This window comes from Nematolebias whitei, chromosome 8, assembly GCF_014905685.2.
Source record: "Nematolebias whitei isolate Nwh7 chromosome 8, NemWhi1, whole genome shotgun sequence".
Taxonomy (NCBI): domain Eukaryota; kingdom Metazoa; phylum Chordata; class Actinopteri; order Cyprinodontiformes; family Rivulidae; genus Nematolebias; species Nematolebias whitei.
Genome location: NC_056505.1, coordinates 2974521 through 2993607, shown reverse-complemented (window position 1 = coordinate 2993607; position 19087 = coordinate 2974521). Strand labels below are relative to the sequence as shown.

At 43.8% G+C, this 19087-nt stretch overlaps 2 protein-coding genes across 3 annotated transcripts in view; one reads left to right on the top strand and one right to left on the bottom strand.

Annotated features, from left to right (window-relative positions):
• Window positions 1-19087, bottom strand: part of mak16 (MAK16 homolog (S. cerevisiae)) — a gene marked incomplete in the record, with an annotated part of 73208 nt that overhangs the window by 41392 nt on the left and 12729 nt on the right.
• On the top strand, window positions 14611-18974 carry LOC119413772 (ras-related protein Rab-14-like). Of its 2 annotated transcripts, none has more exons than XM_037680833.1 (7): window positions 14611-14729; window positions 15035-15093; window positions 16835-16888; window positions 17442-17619; window positions 18042-18108; window positions 18780-18867; window positions 18940-18974. In XM_037680833.1, exons 2-7 carry the CDS (start codon window positions 15042-15044, stop codon window positions 18972-18974), a joined length of 474 nt encoding a protein of 157 aa, XP_037536761.1. In that variant the 5' UTR covers window positions 14611-14729; window positions 15035-15041. The 2 variants fall into 2 exon arrangements, with proteins under 2 accessions (XP_037536761.1, XP_037536762.1); XM_037680834.1 differs by having other exon boundaries at window positions 14724-14742.

The following is a 19087-nucleotide window of genomic DNA, read 5'->3' as shown; positions in this document are numbered from 1 at the left end:
TAGCTTTTAGCTAGCATTTTGCTTCTATTAGCTTTTAGCTAGCATTTTGTTACATGTAGCTTTTAGCTGCTTTTGCTACTTTTATCATTGGAGGCCTCCTGGTTGTTTGTGTGAGGAAAACACAAAACCTTTTATAAATTATTGATGGTTAAGTTTTGACCAAAGAATGTTGAGGAAACTTAGGACGTGTCATTTATTGTTTTGGATGAAACTACAAACTCCTGATCAGAAAAAAAAAAACATATTTTTTATAAAAACATTGATCTAAACATGAAAACCAGCATTAGTTGTAAGATGTCTCCTCACATTTTGGCTGTTTTTATTTGCAGACGATGGGATGTTATATTTTATAGATCCAAGATGGATCCGCTCATCTTCAGCGAGGCCCTCTGATAACTTTCAGTGACTCTTGATTTAAAGCATCTTCTCTGGTGTTTGTTCGTGGTCTGAGAACATACGAGATCTTCGCACGAACCCAGATGTGTCTGTGTGTTCCTCACCCTGCAGGACAGCCGACGATCAGATTTATTCAGCAATGAAAGACTCCGAGTTTCCTCGTCTGCTCCGACACTCACCTCCTCCATCACCTTCACACACAGACTCCGGTTACAAACATCTCACCTTCATCAGTTTCCTCTAAATGCATCATGACATGCTGTGTGCTGCTGACCCTCCTCCACTCATCGGCGTGCTCAAAGCTGCAGAAGCCCAGAACCAGAGACTCGGAGCCCAGTGGGGCCACCTTCAGCTGGTGCTGGATCTTCCCGTTGCTCTTGGACTTGTAGAGGAGCTGAGAGCCGCGGAGGTTCAACTCCAGCTGAGGCAGCAGGTCCTGAGCACACTTATAACACTGACACACACACACACGTGTTACACGCTGGACTTTAGCTTTTTATCTAAATAATGTTAAATCTTTTTAATAATTAGTTGGTCCACTTTAACGGAAGGGGACACCCGTACATATCTCACCCAGAGCGAGACCAGGTTGAGTAACACTGAGCTGCATCTGCTGTAACGTGCACAGATCCCAACTGTCAGGATGTGCACCACAGTGTTTGTGCTCACTGTGTGATAAAACTGTGGATTCTCTCCTGAGCTCGGGTCGACATCTGTCTAAGATTAAGAAGTACGAAGCTACATTAGGCTGGAAGGAGTATGTTGAGAAGTTTCATTCTGAGACAAGAAGGACATTCAAAGCCTGGGTTGAATCAGGTATTTGTTAGTATGAAGGAAGTAAATTCAAACTTTAAATATGCCCTACGGTTCATTAAAAGGCACGAGATCTGTCTCACTGGCAAGAAAACTACAAAGTTACTGCCCTACAGACTTTTGGAAAGAAATTAAAAGCATGAATGATAAAACAAAAATGTCTTTACCTGCTTTATGATGTGAGTGGAGCAGATTACTGAACTATGGCAGAAACATTATTGTCATTTTAGTTCCGGTTGTGAAGGATAAAGCTGGTAAAATTAACGGTAAAGATCGTTATAGGCTCTGTCCAGCACCTTGTCTTTGCTTTAAAAGAACTTGTAGATCTATACAACAGACACGACACCTCTTATGTTTTATTGATGCCTCAAAGGCCTTTGATTACGTAAAGCATGAAAAGGTGTTTCACAAGTTGTATAAGAGAGGTGTCCCAGAATGTTTGAGGATTCTTGTCTTTTGGTATGTTAATCAGCACATGTGTGTAAAATGGGGAAACTCTATCAGATCCCTTCGGTGTTTCAAATGGTGTGAGACAGGGTGGCATCCTGTCTCCCTTTTTATTTAATGTGCACATGGACGATCTGTCAAAGCTCTTAAATGACTGTGGAACAGGATGTAGGGTTGGCAACAGGATCATCAACCATTTCATGTATGCTGATGATGGAGTAATGTTCTGTCCTTATACTGCTGGCCTGCAAGAGCTGCTGCAGGTGTGCTCTGGTTATGGAAGAGACTTTGATATCAAATATAATTCTAAGAAAAGCAGCATCATGATTGTGCGGAGCAGAGAGGACTCCGAGTTGATGTTCCCTGATTTCTTTCTGTCAGTGATGAATGTAAACACTTGGGGCACTATGTGACTGCAGACCTGTCAGATCACATGGACAAGCTAACACGCTGGTCCGTAGACCTGGTCTGTGCTCAACATCAGTTAAGATCCAACTGTTTAAGGTCTACTGCACTCCTGTATACGGCTCACCTGTGGAGACGTTATAAAAGCAGAAGGATGTATGGACATATAATGACCATATAATGATGGCATGCACCTGCTGCTGAGGGTACCTGGATGGAGCAGTGCAAAACGTTTGTAGACGCAGGTGTGCCTACCTGCCCTGCGGTGCTGCGTAACCTCATGTTTAGATGCATGTGTAGGCTGTCTGAATCTGAAAACTGTATCATGGCTACACTGACCAACCCTGGACTCACTCTGCACGATACTTTACTACTTTATGGACCCAATGGGTTTTGAGCCAGAAAAACTTTTTAACTCTTGTTGTTTTTCAGTTTTTTTTATGAATCTTATATTGTGTCTGAAATAAAGTAAATGATGATGAATAAAAATGGAAATGTGAACGCAAAGTTCATGAATGTAACAGACGTTCTGCAGAAGTTTAAAGGTGGACGAGTCAGTGTTTTCTCCTCTTCCTCACCAGCAGAACATCATTCCTGATGATGAAGAGCTGTTTGCTCCACTGTCCCAGCCACTTCCTCCTCCACAGGTAGTCACAGAGCCGGGACTCGGGGACGGGCCTCAGGCAGGGCTGCGAGGCGCTCCACCGGATGTAGTGGGCTCTGTCCTTCACACCGTCCCCCCCACCATCATCATCAGTATCGCCATCATCATCATCTTCCTCCCCGTATGACTCGTAGTAGCTGCTGTCTGACTCCACCCTCTCTGGAGGAGAGAAGTTTTGTGTTTTATTGTGTTTTATTGTGTTTTTCCTCTGCTTGTGTGTTTATGGACACCTGAGTTGGACACAGTGGTTTCAGCAGCGACGAAAGGTTCTGCCTCCTCGTATGTATCCTCCTCCTCTTCACCTCCGCTGAGACCTCCTGAGAGGTGAGGTGGCACTGCGAGGCCCTTCGTCTAAAACAAGAGAGACTTGTTGGAAACTGCAACCAGGGCCGATTCTAGACTGTGAGCATAGAAAAATTTGAATAGACGCCATTTCCTGCACTCTGCTGTATTTTAACATGTTTTAAAACATCTACCTCCATAAGTAAAGACTTGATTCAATAAGAGCAACAAGAAGTAACCTGACCAACAGCTCTCCTTGTGTGAACAGAGCACTCTCACACATCCTAACAGACGTGCAAACTAAGATGCTACAAATGTAGCACTTCGCTTCTGTCAGGCAGACCCTGGAGGCAGTAAGGACATTAGCAGTTGAGTCAGCCTGGTTCAAGATGGCCGCCACAGCTAACATACCTTAGTTAGCATACACACAGATGTCTGTAGCTCAGTCAGTTTTACAGATGTTGAGCTACAGTTTGGTGAGGTAGTAGCTGAGTCATTCCTCAACTCATACACTGGCAGGCGACGTGCACTCCTGCACAGATGTTTCCTTGGACTTTAGTTTTTCTACCCTGGTGATGCTTTCATGTAAATTTTATATATCAGGATATGATCAAATTAAAATCTGGTTAATTTAAGAACTTAAATTAATTAGCCACAATCTGAGACCACCTGTAGGACTTCATCTGGATCTGGAGCAGTTCTGGTCCACTCTTATTTCCATCATTAAGGGTTCTGCTTGGCTATCTGAAGGTCCACCACAGGAACTCAGTAAGGTTCTGGACTCTGTCTGGACTGGTGGTTCTTCTCTTTGACCCGTTCTGTTGTAGATCAGCTGCTGTGTTTAGGATCACGGTTCTGTTGGACCCAGTTTGGTCCAAGCTTCAGCTGTTGGACTCCAGAACCCTTTGGTCTCCAGAGGAGTTCTGGTCCATTCAGTGACTGACAAGAGCCCAAACCATTAGCCTCCACCACCGTGCTGCCAGCTGGGAGGAGCTGTTTGCTGCAGTGCATTATGGGTAAATACCTGACCTCTGGTGTGGTTCTGGTCCAGAAGTCTTGTGGTAATTTCCAACCCTAAGTCGTGCGTCCATGTCGTTTTAGAGGTAGGAGGTCATGACCTTTGACCATTGACCTGCTGACTGAGGCCTGTGGAGTCTGAGGTGGAGTTCTCCATTTTTGGATTTTCACAATGAAACACAATGTTGGGGAGATCAAAGATAAATATGAAGTTTTTCAAATTAAAGAAAGAAAAGAGGAATCCAGATGTTTAGTTCATGATCTAACTCAGACGAACAGACGTTGGTAAATATGAGGCAGATTTAATCTGCACAATCATTTTGAGCTTTGTGTGTGTGTGTGTGTGTGTGTGCGTGCGTGCGTGCGTGCGTGTGTGTGTGTGTGCGTGCGTGCGTGTGTGTGTGTGTTCTGTCCATCCATCACGTAGACCAGATGCTAATCAGCCGCCATCGGCGACCACTTCCTCCTCTGCAGGCCGTGGACCAATAGGAGTGCGAGTTGAGCTCCCCTGTGAAAACAGTGGACTTCCTGTCCCTCCCTCACACACTCAGTAACTCTGTCATCTCCTCCCAAACCTCAGGAGGCCTCAGTCTGTCATTACTGACCCACATCACACACTCCGTCCTGTTCGCTCGGTCCACATCTAAGAGACGAGGCTTTCTTCTCTCTGCTCCACTTTTCTTTGAGGTCAGAAGGTGAAGAACTTCTGCTGCCGTGAGATGTTGTCCTGGTTTTATTTCCACACATGACACACGGGTGGTCATGTAAGTCTGCCTGTGCATTACCTTTTACAGTAACACACCTGCCATGTGAAGACACTTAGTCCATGGGAACCAAAGCCCGGTTCTAATGTGTCAGAACTCTGGAAGTGGTGAGACTCACCTCGTCCTTCAGCCTGACAGACGAGTCCTGACGTGAGACCAGCTCAGAGGACCGGGCACTTTCTGGACAAACAAACCACAACGTGATGACCCTCAGAACTTCATGAAACCATCGTGTGTGTTCATGTAACGCAGCAGTAACTCGTTACCTGTCCCAGGTATGTCTGCCAGCTCGTTGCTAGGAGACGATGACGGACAGCTCATGACCATGTACTCAGCATCTTCCACTGAAAACAACACAGTTCATTGAGCTGCTGTGAAATCAGCTGTTTCAGATTCATCAAAGATCAAACGTTTGATTTCCTCTGAAGTGGACGGGTCACGATCTTATGATGAAGGAACGTCTGGTACCTGGACTGTCAGGGTTCTGAAGTTTGGTCAGGAGCTCTGAGATGGACTTCTTCTGAGCCTGAGCGATGTAACTCAGGTTCTCCGAGTCCAGAACCGACAGGAAGGCCTGCAGGTCCAGGATCAGCCTCGCCAGAACTGAAAACAGAAAGATGGTCCCACAGATGAGCTGTCAGATAGACAGGTGGACAGTCAGACAGACAAGTGAACAATCAGACAGACAGGTGAACAGTCAGACAGACAGGTGGAGGATTCTAGTGGAATCAGGACGATGTTCCTGAGCATGAACAGCTCCAGTGTGACGCTGAGTCACTGTTTAACAGACTGTTGACGATGAGTCATGTTCTCCCAGTATCTGTCCATCTCTGTTTACCCTGAAACAGACACCCAGTCTGTCTGTCTGTAATGTTTAACTGGTCCGGACCAAGCAGAACCTGAAGGTTAGCAGCATCAGATTCTGTATCCACAGGATGAATTCACCTGTTTTACATGAATGAACCTCATCGACAAAAAAGAGGAAGTTTAAAAATTAACAAACAGCATCATCAAAGTTTGTTTTAATCACCTGAAGTTAAATCTAAAGAGTCCCGGACTCATCGACCGTAACAGAAAAACAGATCAAAAATAAAAACCATCGTGTCGTCAGATGGTGTTTGAACCATGGCATGGATGAAGCTGTTGTCTCCATCTGTGAAGGACTTCTGTCTCTGTCCATCTCTGAAGACACGTCTTAGACACAAAATGTTGATTCTTCAAGCAGGAAAACAACTTTGTCGTTAAATTTTTGTTTTTAATATTTTGGTAAATCAAACAGGTTGAACTTGTTTTCAGCTGCGGTGAGATGATTTGAAGCGTTTGGGATGGATGTCCTTCCTGACACAACCTGGGCTTGAACCCACTGCCTCAGGATTATGAGACTGCAGCTCTGACCACTGATCCACCGCAGCAGTGAGCTCAGTTAATCCTACATCTCATCAGTGCGGTGGAGAGGCAGCCAGCTGGTGCAGTTTTCTGTAGTAAACTCTGTTCACATGAGAGGACAGAGAGAACTGGTGTCAGACCAGTCAGGGGTGAGCATGTAAAACCACACAGAGAAACTTGAGAACAACGAGGATTGTTCTGGTTCTGACTCCATTCACTGGGGGCCCAGTGGGAGACGGAGGGTTCTGATTAACTCCTCTCTGCTGCTTTAAACAATGAGCTACACATGCCTTCAGCTCCCCCCCCCACACACACACACACACACACGCAAACACACACAAACACACACACGCACACACACACGCACACACACACACATCCACTTCAGTCGTCTTTATTAACTATAACATGATGTGAAGTTGGTCCTAACCAAACATCTCTGTGAAGAAAATATTTTAATTTTATAAATTAAATTAAATTGTTCTGCGATTAATTTTTTTAATTTAATAAATCAGTTGACATGAGTTGACATCAGGTGACATGAGTTGACATCAGGTGACATCAGGTGACATCAGATGACATCAGTTGACATCAGGTGACATCAGTTGACATCAGGTGACATCAGTTGACATCAGGTGACATCAGATGACATCAGATGACATCAGATGACATCATTTGACATCAGGTGACATGAGTTGACATCAGGTGAAATCAGTTGACATCAGTTGACATCAGGTGACATCAGGTGACATCAGATGACATCAGATGACATCAGGTGAAATCAGTTGACATCAGTTGACATCAGGTGACATCAGGTGACATGAGTTGACATCAGGTGACATCAGTTGACATCAGTTGACATCAGGTGACATCAGGTGACATCAAATGACATCAGATGACATCATTTGACATCAGGTGACATCAGATGACATCAGTTGACATCAGTTGACATCAGGTGACATCAGTTGACATCAGGTGACATCAGTTGACATCAGGTGACATCAGTTGACATCAGGTGACATCAGGTGCATCAGATGACATCATATGACATCAGTTGACATCAGTTGACATCAGTTGACATCAGGTGACATCAGTTGACATCAGTTGACATCAGTTGACATCAGATGACATCAGTTGACATCAGGTGACATCAGGTGACATCAGATGACATCATATGACATCAGTTGACATCAGTTGACATCAGATGACATCAGTTGACATCAGTTGACATCAGGTGACATCAGTTGACATCAGGTGACATCAGTTGACATCAGGTGACATCAGTTGACATCAGGTGACATCAATTGACATCAGATGACATCAGTTGACATCAATTGACATCAGATGACATCAGTTGACATCTATTGACATCAGTTGACATCAGATGACATCATTGACATCAGGTGACATCAGGTGACATCAGATGACATCAGTTGACATCAGGTGACATCAGGTGACATAAGATGACATCATTGACATCAGGTGACATCAGTTGACATCAGGTGACATCAGGTGACATCAGATGACATCAGTTGACATCAGGTGACATCAGATGACATCAAATGACATCAGGTGACATCAGTTGACATCAAGTGACATCAGATGACATCAGATGACATCAGTTGACATCAGTTGACATCAGGTGACATCAGTTGACATCAGGTGACATCAGGAGACATGGTGTCTCTGAGGATCAGATCCTGGTCCGACTGACAGGAACTGAGTGTTTTCATCAAGCCGTTCAGATCCAGCTGCTCAGAGTTTGAAAACATTTGATAAAATTTTTGTGTCTGTGGAGCCACTGAAACTTAAAGACTTTCTGCTGTTGCCTAATGTCGACTAGCTTTGGTGGCCATCTTGAACTGAATTGTCTCCAAACATCCTGATGCTCAATAATCCATGAAGAAAAATCTAGCAAAATTACATCAAGTCCTCTGGACGGATTCTTGTTGAAATGTTTCATGTCTTTTGGATGAAAGGCTTCTTCATCTTTCTTCTTCTGAAGTTTTTTATCCAAAAGACTTTTTCAGAAAAATGATTGTCTTAAAAAAGTTCTTCATTCTTCTGAAGAAGTCTTTTGGATAAAAGACTTAATCCATCCTTCTTCATCCATCTCCATCCATCACACCTTTTATCCAAAAGACTTCATCTTTCTTTTGAAGAAGTCTTTTATCCAAAAGACTTCTTCAGAAGAATGATGAAGAAGTCTTTCATCCAAAAGACTTCTTGATCATTCTTCTGATAAATTATTTTGGATGAAATACTTCTTCAGAATTCAAAAAGCGTTCAATACAAAAACATGAAGAAGACTTCTTCATCATTCTTCTGAAGAAATCTTTTGGATGAAAGACTTATTCATCATTCTTCTGAAGAAGTCTTGAATGAAAGACTTCATCATTCTTTTGAAGAAGTATTTTGGATGAAAGTCTTCTTCATCATTCTTCTTAAGTATTTTGGATGAAAGACTTCATCATTCTTCTGAAGAAGTCTTTTGAATGAAAGACTTCTTCATCATTCTTCTGAAGAAGTCTTTTGGATGAAAGAGGAAACATTTCAACAAAAAGAATCCGTCCAGAGGACCTGACTTAACTTTGTTTGATTGTCTCCAGTTATTTTGCTAACAGACATGATACCTTGGAGAATGTTGTGAAGAACTCTCAGCTCCTACAGTCCCACATTTAGCTCAGAATCTGTAAAACTCACATTTTTGGTTTCAAGAGGTCAGCAGGCTGTGGCAGCCATCTTGAATCAGGTGGACTCTGGAGGTTTGTGTCTTAGATGTTTTTATTTCTGGAAGTTTCTTTAAAATTTGTTCATGAGACATGCCAACAAACATGCACACACAGACACAGACAAAAACTTGATTGCCCGCCATTGCCTTTGAGCAGCGTTAAATAAAGTTATTAAACACAAACTAACACAATCACTTTAAATAAACAAAAAAAATCACTAAAACTTTAACACAAACCAACAAAACATAGATCCTGACAACTTCCTGTCCATTAAATCAGGTCTAAACTGACAGAAGTGAAGTTTACAAGTTGTTTCTGCAGCTTCGAACACGTGTCTTGTGTGAGGCGGCCATGTTGGTTTTCAGGTTGCGGTTGATCGAGAGACTTTCAGACCAAAGTCCAACGTTAGAGAAGTTTGTCACTCAGAAAATTCTGATTCAAATGAAATAAATGAAACAAGTCACTTTCAGCAGCTTCTAAACGTGTTCGTAATTAAAATCTAGCATTCCTCGGAGAAACGCACATCAGCCGCCGCTTTGGACGGCAAACATTTAAACATCTGGATGTGATAAAAACAGGAAGTGACTGATCTGGTTTACTGTCAGAAAACAAATCTGTTAAACGGTGGACAGATCTCAGACGGCAGGCGCGTTGTTGTTTGATCCTGTTTTTAAATTTTGTTTATTTGTGGTTTGAAGAAACTGGACCTGAAACTGGATCTGAAACTGGTCTGAAGCTGGATCTGAAACTGGTCTGAAACTGGTCTGAAACTGGTCTGAGCGCTCCTGAGTTGAAAAGTTCAGAGAAAGTGATTCAAGTCTCCAAACCAGAAAAACCGAACCCTGAAATTATCTGAAAGATGGAAATCCAGCAAAACTTCTGAAACTGTGTGTGTGTGTGTGTATGTGTGTCCAGCTGTCTTTGTGGGGACGTTAGTATTTATAGTCATGTGGGGACCCGCTGTGTTGTGAGGACACTTTGGCCGCAGCCGGACCTCAGAGGGTTATTTCAGGGTTCAGAGGCGGTTCTGGGGCTCAGGTTGGCCTCAGATTGGTTCTGGGCTCATTAAGACGTTCTGTTGCAGAGGGTCCTTGTGAAAAGTGAAGTAGTAACATGTGTTCTGCAGGGTGTGGAGCAGCTCTTTCATCTTCTGGATGGTAAATATAGGGCAGAAGAGAACGTTTATATTACTGAGCGGCTTTTTCCTCAAACCCGATCAGCTGTCCGTGTGACCAGAGAACTGACGTAAACCATCAGAAGGACCGGATTTGTCCAATCATTGTGTTTCTAGTAAGGCTTGAAGATTATCTATAACGCCAGCTCCAGCTCATGATATGATCTACAGATGAGAAGAACCTGTAGCAATCTGAGCTCAAAGGACGAGGCCCTCAGGGGCCACTGCATTTAAACCAGATCTGGTTCTGGTTCTGTTCTGGGCTCAGGAACACTTCCACAGGTGATTGTCTGTTCACACAGTTCAAATAACAGTCTGGATGGCCCGTCTCCTTGTTCTTGTGAAGGTCGTAGCAGCCGTGATTTTAACAGAACTTCAGATTTGGATCCGTCTGACCTCAGAACAGTTCTGGACTTCACCTCAGTCCATTTGAAATTAACTCCAGAGAAGACGGCAGCGGTTCTGGGTGGTGTCCACATGGCTTCTTCTTTGGCTGATAGAGCTTTAATCAGAGGGATGGACTGGAAAATTAAGTGAGCTGCAGCGTTTTTGCTTTCAAATTATTATTTTTTTATATATATATAAAGGATGGATTTATGAGATTTGTGAATTTTGTGGGGAAGAAAAGGGTCGGTCATGTGAGAAAAATGCCTAAATGGTTGGTTTACATCCATGAAGGACACAAACAAGCAAAGATCTGATGAGTCCAAACGGCCCATCAGTGTCCCCTGAGACCAGCAGGAGGAGGAAGGATGATGAAGAGGAGGAGGAAGGATGATGGAGGATCAAACATGAGCGTTTCCGATTGTTAACATTCCAACTCGCGATAAGGACTCCATTAAAACAAGAAGCTGGGTCGTGATGATGCCCCCTACAGGCAGAGAGAGGAACTACAGGAGACCCGCATCTCAGTGTGGACCTTCTGACCTGTGAGTTCACCTGCCTCACCTGAATGTCACAGATCTGACACAAAGACACCTTTCTGTTTAAATAAATGTGATAACAGCACAACTGTAAGTTTTATAATCCACTGCACGACTCAAAAATCTCTTTAGAGATAATAAAAATACATCCGTGAAGTTGAATCCACCACTGAAGTTCTTCTGTGATCAGCTGTTATTTCATTTGTTTCCTCAGTGAGTATTTGTTTCTCTTGACACCACAGCCAAGTGAACAAGTCTAAAAGTTTTAAGACTCTGATGATGTCGTGGAGAAGAATCTGAAGTTAAAGAGGGTCACCTTGATCTGATGGACTCTCGTCCTACAACCATAAAACCAACGCTGAGAGCAGTCTGAGGCTGAGGCCGCTTCACTGGAGAGCTGGTTGATCCAGGATCCTGAGAGGAACCCAGTGATCCAAATAACTCCTCAGCCTGAACGAGTTTAAATATCTGCTTTTTATTGTACAAATATTAGAAACGTTAGAAAAAACTTTTGAGATCTTCTGGGTGTCCGGAGGCTTTCACAGAGTCACATTTTTCTGTTGCTTCAGTTTTGAACATATTTATAAAAGTTGTGCAACAGTTTGGCTTAAAGTGTCACGGTGAGCGCCTCCTAGGAGCTGCAAGACCTGATGGAGCTGTCCTCTGACGGAGGAGACCCCAGGTTCAGCTCAGAAAACGACAAGCTGGACCAGACCTGCCAGTCTTCACCCCTGAACTCAGTTGGATTGAGAGCATGGGGGCGGCTGCACGTTGAGGGCACAGATGGATCAGGATAACGTGTGTGGACGAGAATTCAGTTTTTCAGGCTGTAAACAAAAATCAGCTGAGATGTTCAAAAACGATCCGTGAATGTCCGCACGGCTCGCCGGTCGCCAACACTCAGACCGAAGCTGCAGCTGAGATTTAACTTTGAGTCTCCAGCAATCAGCTCGAGCAGGTACCACCTTAAATGTTCTCATAATTTGATCCTTTACGGGCTGATTGTAGGAACAAAACCTTACAAACAAAAGCATGCAAACAGAAATCAAATGTTTTGAATAAAAAAACATTGAAAAAAATTGGGGGGTTAAAAAAAAGCAACATTTTATATCAAACTGAGATTTTATTCACTCTTCGCTTATTTTAGTTTTTACCAGACTTTTTTTTAATTTTTTTTATAATATCTGTGAGTTTTAATTAACATTTGGAAAATTTACATCCTAATTTATTATTATTTTATGTTTGCTTCAGTTTTAACAGTTGATGTTCTGATGGCCTGGAAATAATTAAAGTCCATAAATAAACAAAGAATAAATTACTGCGCATAATCAAGGTTTCTTTTGTATGATCCTCTTAAAAATTTTAAACAAACAAGCAAATAAATAAATAAATAAATATTATGGATGAAAATATTTTAGATGTTTAGATATTTTAATGTTTTTTGTTGAAATGTTAGTTGTTTTACTGGATCTGAACAGAATACACTGATTTATTTTTAGTTTTATCTCCTAATCTGAAACCTGAACTGCAAAGTGATTGATTTATGGCATCAAATATAAATAAAATAAAAAACAACCAGTTTGTTTCAAATGTCTGGGACTACCTCATCACATAAAACATGTAAAACTCAGTTAGTCTCAAACGACGCAGAATGTTTTTACAGTTATAATTCCTCTGTCTTTTCAAGCTGAACTCTTATTAAAGTGTTTCTGGAGGATTTGTCCGGTTCTTTCTGTACCTTTCTGTTTGTCCATGTCGGTGGTTCTCAGCAGCTCATCTTCAGGCTCGCGTCTCTGCTGAAGAATCCAAAACAGAATTCCTCCAGTTTCCTCCTGCCTGAAGCCTGCTGGTTCTGTGGGAAGCAGTCTGAGGTCTGCCGGCCCAGTTCTGCCTCTCTGTGACCTCAACGCACGGAGGAGGAGGGAGGAGGCGGACCGGCGGCCTCATTATGTGTGAGAACGAGTGAAAAACAAGCAACAAGAGCAGAGAAGAGCCTCCAGATGATGGACAACATCAAGTCAGGAAAACTGGGGGCAGAAGGGAACAAAACCAGCAGTGATCCTCACACTGACTCGTTTTGTTGAAGTTCTGTCTCGTTTAATATTCACTCATTCCTTTTCTCAGGCCCAAACACGGTCCAGTAAAACCAGCTTCAGTGAAGGTCCAGGTCCTTCTCTCAACACCTAAACGCGCTCTGATGGTGATGCTTCATTCTTCCTGCGAACTTGTCTTCAGGTGTCCAGCCGTCCTCATCACATGTTTGGTTTCTCTACTGGAGACAGAAGTGAAGCCGGGCCGGTCCAGAACCCGTCCCCTCCTCTGCCTTTGGAATGTGAGCAGAATGTGGTTTTACATTGTCTCGGTGTAAAGACGTCTCTGGAAAAGATGCGGTCCTTGAAGGCAGCAGATGTTTGTCATCACAATGGCTTCATGACAACAATGGTATTTAAGGCCTAGCGTTCGTGATGGAATGCATATCGCCCGCCCTCCTATTTGTCAGAGAGCTAAGATCATCTGCACAAGTGATGGCGTTGTACCACTTTCAGCCAATTCTTGAAAATATAACATGATGTATAATCTCATGTGACACACTCGTGTTCAGAATGACTCAGCTATTTTCACGCCAAATTCTAGCTCAACGTCTGTAAAACTGAATAAATTAATTTTATATTTTTATGTAGGTCTAGGTTGAATGACTGTGGTGGACATCATGAGTTGGATCATCTCCACATGTTTATCAGCTGTAGTTGTGTTTCATACACATTTTTTCAAATGTATTTTGTTCTGTGGGCCCGTATCAGAGCTGAGCCGGCCGATAGACACTGTACCATCTCTCATCAGGACTATGGAACTTTCTGGCTGTGTTAACGGACAACTCACCATCTTTGTTGGCCTCCTTCTCATAAATGTATCATGACATCATTGTGTGCTGTTTATGTGCTAGGTCTTTTCTTCAACTTTCACACTGTGCCATGGGCAGGATACATTTTTCTTTTTACTTTTCGTGTTTTCTCTTTTCCTTACTTTTATCTGTTTGTCTGTCTTAAACAGGTCTCACTTGTAAATGAGTCTTCGAGGCTCAATGTGATTAATCTGTATAAATAAAGGTTGAATGAATTTTGTTACGAAGTTGTAAATGACAATTCGGTTGAATTCAACCTTTATTTAGACCGATAAATCACAATGAGCCTCGGAGACTCATTTACAAGTGAGACCTGTTTAGACAGACAAAAAAAGTAGTGAAACTGGACACATGTAAGAATTGGAGGCAAAAACATAATCCTATAAAACTCTTTCTTCTTGGCTGAGAATAAAGACTCTTCCATGACTGCAATTATGTAGTTTATTCCTGCAGATACATATCATGAAAGTGTTTCAATGCTTTTGTTTCTATTTATTTATAATTGTTAATATTGTTACAATCATTCTTTAGTCCCATTACATTTTCAAGTAACAAAGAAAATATTTGAGAAAACAGTTTTAATCCCATTTGTCTGCTATCAGAACAGAGTGTAAACCCCAACATACCCAGAAGGGGGAGGTCAGTAAACACTCTGAATGCAGAACGGTGGTTAAAAACCGTAGAAGAAGAAAAGGAGGCGGAGCCACGGAAGAGCGAAAGAGCTTTCCTGACGGCTCAGCAGGTTAACCAGCTAACGGCGATAACTGTCGGTCTAACCAGCACTTTAACCAGGTTTACAGGTTGGACACACCGCCGGACTGAAGGTAAAACAGCACGGTTAGTTACCCAGCGTGCCGTTCGGTTTTAATATTTATTGTTGTTCGCTGTGAGGTTAAAGGAAAGTGGCCTCCTGCTGTTAGCTGTTAGCCGGTTAGCTCAGAGAGGGAAGTCAGCTGATCGGCTTTAACTCCTCCGCTAACAATGACTCCTTTTCCTGCTCTGTAACTGTGAAGCTTCTGGGTCCAGTTCGGCTGGTCCCTGCATGGGTTCAGGTCCTATATGAGACAGACCCGGTTCGGACTTTGGGACCGGGTGTGGACTCACTGTTTCCCTGTTTTTTCTCTCTCAGAGTCACGATGACTGCCGCTCCTTACAACTACTCCTACATCTTCAAATACATCATCATCGGTGAGTTGACCAGCAGAGGGTTGTACACCTGCTCAGGTGCACAGCCCGCGTGACGGAATCAGTTGGATGAGACAAAGTGAGACACAGACCAGAGAGACGGAGCTGACACAAACGAACACAGTTCATTTCACGGGTCTGAAGGTCCAGAAGATGGTTCTGGAGAGTTCAGACTGGTTCTTTCTCATGTCGCAGTTTGACCGGAGAGATCAAGTGAAATAAACGGGAACATTAAAATGTCTCTTTGCAGCTCAGATGTAGTAAGAATCATCTGGTGAATAACTAAAATGTTAAAACTGAGTAAAAACTGGTCCCAGCTTCTGATCCAATAGAACCTCCTTCAGCAGGAAGGAGGTCTGTGGTGGTCTGGACTTCATCAGTCTCTCTCCTGGTTCTGGAGGAGTTCTGGCCCGCTCTTCTTTCCATCAGTCGGGGTTCTGCTGAGCTATCTGAAGGTCCAGCACAGTATCTCAGTCAGGACTCTGACTGGACCGTTGCAGCACCTTGGTTCTTCTCTTTGACCCGTTCTGTTGTAGATCAGTTCCTGTGTTTGGGATCATGGTGTTGTTGGACCCAGTCTGGTCCAAGCTCTAGCTGTTGGACTGATGGACTCGCCTTTGGTCTCCAGAGGGGGTCTTGGCACACTCCGTGACTGACAGGATCCCAAACCATCAGCCTCCACCACTGTGCTGACAGCTGGAGGAGGGATGGTCGGGGTTTTTCCACGAGATGAAGTTTTAATGAAAATGGATGAAGTTTGAGAGTTAACATGATCATCATATGACGTTTAAGACATATGACACGCCTAACTGCACATTTCTGTTGATCTTTTCACACATTTATTTAGGAAAACAAAAGCATGTTTCTTCTATCGTAGTTTATTTTGAAAGGATTCTGAAGGATCACAGGTGAGTTCATCCTCACTGTCACAATAAGAGCTTCCTCCTCACGTTGGTCCGATGACGTGCAGGAAGTTAGAAGTCTCTGTGGCTGAAGATGCTCGTTGTTTGAACATTTAAAGAAGAAGAAATAACATCAGATGATCTGAAGTGTTGTTTGCTCTTCAACACCCATCCTGGTACGAGGCATTTGCTGCAGTGCATTCTGGGTAAACATCTGTCCTCTGGTCTGGTTCTTGCCCAGACGTCTTGTGGTTCCTTCAGATGATACGTTCCAAACCTAAATCATGCTGACATGTTGTTTTTAGAGAGAGGAAACCATGACCTTTGACCTCCTGTCTGAGGCCTGTAGAGTCTGAAATGGAGCCATTTTTCTCAGCGTTGCATGGTCTGACCTTCAGGGTGAATCTGCAGCGAAGGTTGACAGCCATCTTAAAAGTTTTCCACTAGTGCATAATCTGTCTCTCTGTTGGGAGATGACTCCACAGAGTTTGGACATGACCTTTGACCCTTTCCAGGTTGACGAGCAGCCACAGTTGCTTCTTTAGGGTCATTGCTGTTGTCTTTCTGCCTTGGTGTGGTGGCGACACACACCGGTCTGCTGCAGATACGTGTTCCCTCTGATGATCAGTTAATCTGCATTTCCTGGCTGATCCTGTGGAACCAGTCTTCTGAAGTTCTGATCTGATAAAACCTTAAATGGAAAGAGGACGCACTTTGTCTCGACTGCATCGTTTTTATTTTTCATCTGGATTCTGCAGGAACTGTTCTGATCTGTTCTGTTGTCTAAACGCAGCCGCTCTGTTTAACGTTGTTTCTGGGTCGCGATGCGTTTGTGTCTTCAGGTGATATGGGCGTCGGGAAGTCGTGCTTGCTGCACCAGTTCACCGAGAAGAAATGTAAGTTCTGTCTTCAGCTCCGACGTTTGAGTTTGATAACGTTTTTCTAGTTTGATCAGAAAGATCTAAATGTTCTGATGCTCCCGTTAAACACCTGCTTTCAGTTCACCAACCAGTTCACTGACCAGTTCACTGACCAGTTCACTGACCAGTTCACTGACCAGTTCACTGACAGAAACGAAGCTGCGTGTTTTTAGTCCTTGAACCGTGAGAACGTTTGTCCATCTTCAGGAAGATTAAACGCTGACAATAAAACTGGGGGCGTCTTTACCACGTCGGGATCCTGTGGAGGTTAAGGAAACAATACATGTTTACATGTTTGTTTGTTTTTATTAAACAGCCTTTCCTCACTACTGGACCCGTTTTATTGGGACGTTTTTAATAAAAAATAATATCAACCGATCTGCAGTCGCAGATTTTAAACATTTGTCTTCAAACTCGGACCTCCTCACGAGATGTTCTGAAAGAAACACGCTGCGCCGTTTCAGTCAGAGCTCCTCTGTTTGTTTGTTTGTTTGTTTTCATGGTTGTTGACGTGTGTTTCTGGGTGCAGTCATGGCGGACTGTCCTCACACCATCGGGGTGGAGTTCGGGACCAGGATCATGGAGGTCCACGGTCAGAAGGTGAAACTGCAGATCTGGGACACGGCCGGCCAGGAGCGCTTCAGGGCCGTCACCAGGTCCTACTACAGGGGGGCCGCCGGGGCCCTCATGGTCTATGACATCACCAGGTACTCGGAGCAGTGGATGGGTGTGGGGTTAGGGGGCGTGGTTTAATAAGAGGCGGAGCAGAAAGTTGGCTTCTGGACCACCATGACGCTGAAGCAGAACAATCCGAGTTTCTAAAGAAACATTTGATTATTCTGTAAAAATATGTTCAAAAGTAACTAAACTTTTATAATAAAAAAACTAGTAAATTTTTCTTCCGTCAGCTGATTAAGAATCTCAGCTATAAAATATTCAAAACATCTGAAAAGTATGTTTTCACAAGTTTAAATTTATACATGTTAAACGTAGAGCTGTAAGATGATTTACATGTTTACCGTACGATGAGTCCTTTTCACTGTTTCACATTTCTCTTTCCTTCAAAGCTGAAATAACTTCATGTTTTCACTGTTCCTGTTTGTAAACATGTGTTTGTTTGTTTGTTTAGGAGAAGTACATACAACCACCTGAGCAGCTGGCTGACAGACGCCCGGAACCTGACCAACCCGAACACGGTGAGTGATCCCGATCGGGTCGGGCACCGGTCGTGTTTCCTGTCCGAGCTGAACGATGTTGGAGAAGGTTTGACAGAAACCGCTTTAGATGTCGGACCCCCAGCTTCGTTTCGACTCCTGGACCATGTCGCACCACGGGCGGTTCAGAGATGACCTCACTCCTCCAGTCTCTAAAACACGTCTGAAGCCCATTTGGTCACATTCTGAGAGGAAACTTCCTCCCAGTTAGATACTGGGACAGCTCGAGGGGAGCGCAGCCACGCCGTGGTCGGTTCTGCTCAGAGCACAGCTGCCCAACACTTTAGGACTCTATTCCAGATGTTTTCATCTGCAAACCCATAGATGAGCTGCTAGTCATCAGATTGACTCAGTTTAGTCCGTGCACATTTTCAACTTGCCAGCACGATGGATCAGTGGTTAGCGCTGTTGCCTCACAGCAAGAAGGCCCTGGGTTCAATCCCCGGTTTGGACCTGGGGTCTTTCTGTGTGGAGTTTGCTTGTTCTCCTCGTGGGTTTCCTCCCACAGTCCAAAACCTGCAGGTCCGGCTGCCTTCAGGCCCCCGGAGGACCTGAGAGGGATTCACCCCATTAGATAAAAGTTCAGAACTGCTGAGGAGAGAAGACTCGGTTCTGGTCTCAGTTCTCCGTCCTGATGTGAGATGTTCCTGCAGGTCATCATTCTGATCGGGAACAAGGCGGACCTGGAGGCCCAGAGAGACGTGACGTACGAGGAGGCCAAACAGTTCGCAGACGAGAACGGTGAGAAGAGTTTCTGAAAGAACCGCCTCGAACCGACAGAAATCTGACTCACGTGTTTCTGCTCCTGAACAGGTTTACTGTTTCTAGAAGCCAGCGCCAAAACGTGAGTTCTACAGCCGCGCACGCTCTGACACGGGTCTTAATGTGACCCGATGAAGCTAAAGGTAGCAGAACAGAAGCTAAAGGTAGCAGAGCAGAAGCTAAAGGTAGCAGAGCAGAA

Coding starts and splice junctions, on each gene's coding strand:
- LOC119413772 (XM_037680833.1), top strand. CDS start 15,042: ATGACTGCCGCTCCTTACAACTACTCCTACATCTTCAAATACATCATC. Junction 16,889..17,441: donor CCAGTTCACCGAGAAGAAAT/GTAAGTTCTGTC, acceptor TTCTGGGTGCAG/TCATGGCGGACTGTCCTCAC. Junction 18,109..18,779: donor ACCTGACCAACCCGAACACG/GTGAGTGATCCC, acceptor ATGTTCCTGCAG/GTCATCATTCTGATCGGGAA.